At 60.8% G+C, this 5,881-nt stretch overlaps 1 protein-coding gene across 1 annotated transcript; it reads left to right on the top strand.

Annotated features, from left to right (window-relative positions):
• Positions 1-482: 482 nt before the first annotated feature.
• On the top strand, positions 483-4,437 carry LOC104537009 (glucagon receptor-like). Its single transcript, XM_010179774.1, has 13 exons — positions 483-518; positions 784-880; positions 1,214-1,321; positions 1,614-1,735; positions 1,848-1,954; positions 2,056-2,212; positions 2,404-2,563; positions 2,750-2,810; positions 2,985-3,054; positions 3,484-3,572; positions 3,775-3,913; positions 4,208-4,249; positions 4,360-4,437. The coding sequence occupies exons 1-13, from the start codon at positions 495-497 to the stop codon at positions 4,429-4,431; spliced, it is 1,248 nt and encodes a 415-aa protein (XP_010178076.1). The 5' UTR covers positions 483-494; the 3' UTR covers positions 4,432-4,437.
• The last annotated feature ends 1,444 nt before the right edge of the window (positions 4,438-5,881 follow it).

Here is a 5,881-nt window from a genome sequence, read left to right as displayed (position 1 = left end):
CCCCCCACAGGAGTGAACATCAGTGGCACTGGGGCTGTCACATCAGTCACCGGGATGGCTTTTGCTCCCCTCTGGCTTCAGCATCGCAGCCCCCTTGCCTGCCAGCTGCCCTGGGAACCGGTGATGGCGTGGAAGCAGGCAAGGCTTCCAAGCCAAGAGGTGTGATCCAGTTATGTCCCAGTGGCTCTGCCTGGCGCTCCCAGAGGTTTTGGCTCTGGCAGCGAAGTGACTGTGGCAGACCAGGACGTGCCTGCCACTGGCACTCACACTCCGGTTCTCCTTTGCTGCCTTGGGGAACATCTTCTTGTCCACACCAGTGTGAGCTGGCAGAGCTGTGCCACCCTCAGTTCTCCACTTCTCACCCAGGACCCAGGTCCCCAGCTCAGCCTGGAGACGCACCCTGGCACTGGGACCACTGGCCACAGGCTGGCGGGGCAGCCATGAGGAATGTGTTTGGGTCCAGGTACTGGCAGAGCCTCGTCCACCTTGTCTGGATGTGCCTGTTCTCCTCTGTCCCGGTAAGGGGCAAGCTGGGGCCCGCTCATGGAGTGGTGGGCTTGGTGGTACTGGGCTTTGAGCTGTTGTGAATGAGCTTGGTCCTGCCTTCGGTGCATGTTCTTGCCTGTCTCAAGAATGCTTGCACGCAGCAGTTTATTGGGGGGATGCAGGCAGCTGGGTTGGGGAGCTGCCGGGTGCCATGGTGGGGCGGGCAGACCAGCATGGGCTCCATGCCCCAGTGCATGGTGGCCAGCCAGAGGCTCTGATCCGACTTTGGACTTGCAGCACAGTGGGGCCAAGGTGCTGGAGAAGACCTTCGAGGAGTGGATGCGGTACCGTGATGAGTGCTTGAGGAGGATGGCAAGTGAGCCCTACCCTACAGGTATCCAGCTGTGCCTTGGCTTGGGGTCAGGCATGGGGGCACACAGAGCTGGGTGACGGCTGGGGCTGGGTTTTATCCCTCCTCCAGCATCCTCTGCGATGGTCCCCTACAGAGGTATAAGCTGGAAGCTGACAAGTGTCTCCACATCTCAGGTGGGATGCCCAGGTCTGGGGTACCCTGGGGGGCTGAAGCTGGTGTGGGGCACCAGGGCCCCATCTGGAGTGATGCCAGCCCCCTCAGAGGTGCTGGCAGCAGGCTGGGGTGGTGGAGATGGACACGGCCATGCTGCCAGCATCTGACCATCAGCTTTTCCCCCTGTGCTGCTGTTGGAAGGGCTCTTCTGCAACCGGACATTTGACATGTACGCCTGCTGGCCTGACGGCAGCCCTGGCACCGCTGTCAACGTCTCCTGCCCCTTCTACCTGCCCTGGTTTGACAAAGGTGACGATGACCCTCTGCCACCCTGTGGCTGGAGGGGAGCTGAGGCTTGAGCCATGCTTGGTGGGGGGGAGAGTCTCTCAGGGTTTCCTCTCCTGCTGCTGCATGGGGGAGAGGACCCATGAGTAGACCTGGGGATAAGGGGACACAAGGGGCACAGAGCCGAGCCAGCTCGTGCCCCACTCATGACTGTCCTGGAAGAGGGTCTTTGGGGCTGAGCAGAGTCTAACCCATTGCCCCACGAGAGGGCTTTAGGAGAGCCCGAGGGTAACACGTGGGTACTTCATATCCACAGTGAAACACGGGCTGGTGAGCCGCAGGTGCGGCGCTGACGGGCAGTGGGTGATGGTGAATGGCAGCCAGCCCTGGCGTGACTACTCACAGTGTGAGGAGGAGATGGAGTCCACCGCCGAGGAGGTGCGATGGCCTGGCCCGGCCGCGGCGGCTGTGCAGGGATGGGCAGGGGCACCCTGGCTATGCGGGTAGGTGCTGGTTGCCCCGGGCTCACTGGCATGGTGCTCGCTGGCAGGAGGGTGCCCACCGGCTGATGGTGAGCTTCAAGGTCCTCTACACTGTGGGGTACTCGCTGTCACTCCTCACCCTAATCTCAGCCCTGCTTGTTCTCACCGTCTTCAGGTAGGAAAGCTGGGGGGACACGGTCCTGTCCCTTGTCCTTCCTGGCCTGAGGGGTGGCTCCACTGCCTGCCTGGCCACCCCGACCCCCTCCCTCTCCGCAGGAAGCTCCGCTGCACCAGGAATTACATCCACGCCAACCTCTTCGCCTCCTTCGGGCTGCGGGCAACCTCGGTGATGGTGAAGGATGCACTGCTGGAGAGGCGCTGGGGCATGGAGGTGGTCCAGGTGGCCGACTGGGAGGCCCTGTTGAGCCACGAGGCAAGCAGTTGGAATTGGGGTGGGGACCCTCACCCTGGGGAAGAGTGTGCAGCTGGGGACTGGTGCCTGTGCAGCGCCAGGCACCCAGTGGGTGACCTCTTGGGGTGTCCATGTGCCCCATGGGCAAGCTCTCGGGGTGCCTGTGCCCCCATGGGCGCACTGTTGGCCCCATGGTGAATCTCCTCTTGCAGGCGGCGCTGGGCTGCCGGGCGGCGCAGGTACTGATGCAGTACTGCATCCTGGCCAACCACTACTGGTTCCTGGTGGAAGCTGTCTACCTCTACAAGCTGCTGATTGGGGCCGTCTTCTCTGAGAAGAATTACTACAGGCTCTACCTTTACCTGGGCTGGGGTAGGGGCCACCCGGGCGTGTGGTGGGGATGGTGCCCGGAACACAAACTGGCCCTGGGAGGGTGCAGGGTTGGGGGTCTGCTGACCCCGGGGCAAGCTGCCACCTCACAGCGTCCCCCCACGCCAGGGCTGCTTTCTCAGCTCAGGCAGGTGCTTGGTTTTACAGGGTTTGCTGTGTGACTTGCAGGAACCCCTGTGGTGTTCGTGGTGCCCTGGATGGCTGCCAAGTACCTGAAGGAGAATGCGGAGTGAGTGGGGATGGATACAGGGTTATCACTGGGATGCTCAGCCCCAGGCTGGGGTTCAGGCTGAGCTGGGGAGTGGGACAGGGACCGCAGTGGGTCCCTGACCCGTGCCCTCAGCCTCATCCTGCACCCCCTGGCACGGTGTGACGGTGCTGTTCTCTGTGTCTCCCTGGGCAGGTGCTGGGCACTGAATGAGAACATGGCTTACTGGTGGATCATCCGCATCCCCATCCTGCTCGCCTCCCTGGTAAGGGGGTACCTGCCAGCTCCATGCCTTTTAGGAGAACAGCAGCTCAGCTTGTGGGTCAGGGGCAGTGGGAGGGCAGTGACCCCCAGCGCAGCTCCCAGCAGAGCCCAGGAAGGAGGGATTGGCCTCCAAGGCATCACTGACCTCCAGCACACACGGGGTTGTTTTTTTCTGCAGCTTGCTAACCCCCACAGCAGGGGGAGAATGAAGACCCCAGGCTCCGGGTCTATGCTGAGCCTGAGAAGGGCAGCCCCTGTTGCTTTCTAGCCAGGAGTTTGGGATGGTGGGAGGAGATGGAGAGCATCCCTGAGGACTTGGCACCATGGAACTTGGTGTCTCCTGTGGTCCCCAAGGGCATGTACCACAGTCAGTGTGGGCTGCAAGGAGTGGGGGTGCTGGGCTATGTGTGCCCCATGCTGTCTCCTCCAGATCAACCTGCTGATCTTCATGCGGATCCTCAAGGTGATCCTGGCCAAGCTCCGTGCCAACCAGAAGGGCTACGCAGACTACAAGCTGCGGTGAGCTGGGAGGGAGGGAGTGGCCGGCTGTGGGTTCCCCCCAGTCCTGCTCCTGGGTCCATGCCACCTCCACATCCACCTCCTCCACCCTACACATCATTAAACAACCACCCTGAGATTAACCAAGATCTCCTCCCTGCCTGCACGTGTGCCCCAGCCCTTTAGTACTTGCTGCTGGAGGAGTCCCCTTCTGCTCTTCCAGGCTGGCCAAAGCCACGCTCACCCTCATCCCCCTCTTTGGGATCCACGAGGTTGTCTTCATCTTCGCCACCGATGAGCAAACCACAGGCATCCTGCGCTATGTCAAGGTGTTCTTCACCCTCTTCCTTAACTCCTTCCAGGTAAGTGAGGAGCATCATGACTCCTTGCTCTGCCCTGGGCACAGTGGAGCAAGAACTGAGGAGTCCCTCTTCCAGCTCCCTCTGCCCATGGTGCCTTGGCCTGTGGCTGGGCTTGGGGAGGAGGACAGCAGCTCTCACACACCCAGCCCTGTTGCTGAATGTGTGATTGAACACCTGGGGATGTTCTCCAGGGCAGGGGAACCTCAGCCCTTAAAGCAGCCTGGGGACACTAAGGCTGTCCCAGGCCTGGGAGAGGGGTGCAGGTGGGGGCTCACTCCGCTGCTCTCCCTCCAGGGCTTCCTGGTGGCTGTGCTCTATTGCTTTGCCAACAAGGAGGTATGTACCCGCTCCAGCCTCCCCTGCATCTGGCTCTGCCATCCCACCCCTTGCCCTGCTGGGAGGGCATGGCCAGGGAAAAGCCCCTGCTCTCTGTCCTGCCATGGCAGGTGAAGTCGGAGATGAAGAAAAAGTGGCAGCTCTGGAAGCTCGACCACCCAGTGCTCTGCTGTGCCCAGTGACACGGCGACTGGCCCCACAGAGCCGGGGAAAAGGCCTTGGGGAAGCCATGCTGGGACCAGCATCTCAGCTGTGTTGCACCTGAGAGCGGGGGAGCTGCTGGAGGGGACATCACCCTGCTGTGATCCCAGGGGGAGGCAGGCACCTTTGGCTCATACCAGACATTGCTGGCCCTCAGAAGGGCCTCACCTTGCTTGGGCTTGGTGAGCTGCACGGGGAAACACACCTGCTGCTTTCTACTGCTGCCTCTACACCATCAACTACCTCTGTTGGTATCCACCAGCCATGCTCATGGGAAACCGCTTCCCATCCGCAGTAACTTGGGCATCTATGGGAGGGGACCATGGTGGCTGGAGAGGGAGCTTGGCCACCACCATCAGCTGAGAGCAAGCAGCAGGGAATGGGAGACACTGCTGAGCTCCACAGATCTGCTCCCCAGGTGAACAAGCTCTTCCTGCTGCACCCTGGGCCATGCCAGCACTGCTGCTATCCAGGGCATTACTTTCACGCTCTCCTTGCCCTAAGAAAGGACCATCACACCAACACCCTGACAGCTCCCAGCTGTCCATCCCAGAGTCATCCAGCAAAGCTCTTCATAGTGAGGTGCTGCTTTTGCACTTTCTCACCACCCTCATCACTGATGCTGAACATGGCTCCTCGCTGCTCTCCAGCTGCACAAAACACCAGCTTTCCTCCTCTGAGCTCCTCCTGCAGCAGAGCCCTCCCAACCCCCCCATCGCAGCAAGCAGAGCCAAGGCAGCAGGTACACAGTTCCCATGGTGCTTGAGCACTTTGTTGTATTTACCCACTGTGTTAAGGGCAGCACAGCTTCTCCTTCAGGGGCAGGGGAAAGTCACAAGGGAGAGTGAAGGACTTCAGAGCTTCTCTGGGAGCTGAGCTCCTGTGTCCCAGGGCCAGCACCCAGCCCAGCCACCTCCCCCTTTGCAGGAGGGAGAGCTGTGAAGTCCTGGGCAGGAGCCAGCTGCAGCTCAGGAACTGTTTTGCTGGCAAAAGGCCGGGCATTTCTGGGCTCTGCTGTGCAGCAGCTGGGATTCAAGGGGTTTGATTTCCAGCAGGGTGCCAAAGCATCAGCTGTCTACCCTGGCCAAGCCACCTGGTGAACCCTGGGAGCCCAGCAGCATCTACACCTCTGCCTTTGCAAGCAGTGCAGCCGAGGCCAAGCAGTTCAAGTGGTGCTGTTCACATATGGCTGCATGCATCTGCTTACTGCTCCCAGCCTAGCCAGTAAGAGCTGAGAGCATGCTGCTGAGTCTGTTTCTAGCATGCAATGCTTTACCTTGCAGAAAAGGCCACTGCAGGAGGGAGAGAGCAGCTCTCACTCCACAACAGGCAGGTGAACACAGGTGGTTCCCCATCTTCAGCCCCCTTTGCTTGCAGGCTGGGGGAGAGGCTCTGGCAGATGCAGCATCTTAAGGAGGGTTGCCTTGAGCA

This window comes from Mesitornis unicolor, unplaced genomic scaffold (assembly GCF_000695765.1).
Source record: "Mesitornis unicolor isolate BGI_N332 unplaced genomic scaffold, ASM69576v1 scaffold46712, whole genome shotgun sequence".
NCBI classification, from domain to species: domain Eukaryota; kingdom Metazoa; phylum Chordata; class Aves; order Mesitornithiformes; family Mesitornithidae; genus Mesitornis; species Mesitornis unicolor.
Note: the sequence above shows the minus strand (reverse complement) of the source record. Positions and strands in the feature narration are given on the sequence as shown.

Excerpts from the sequence above, each read along its gene's own strand:
- LOC104537009 (XM_010179774.1), top strand. The coding sequence starts at position 495 with ATGTGCCTGTTCTCCTCTGTCCCG. Across the intron at positions 1,736-1,847 it reads TGGAGTCCACCGCCGAGGAG|GAGGGTGCCCACCGGCTGAT; the intron begins GTGCGATGGCCT and ends GCTCGCTGGCAG. Across the intron at positions 3,055-3,483 it reads CCATCCTGCTCGCCTCCCTG|ATCAACCTGCTGATCTTCAT; the intron begins GTAAGGGGGTAC and ends TGTCTCCTCCAG.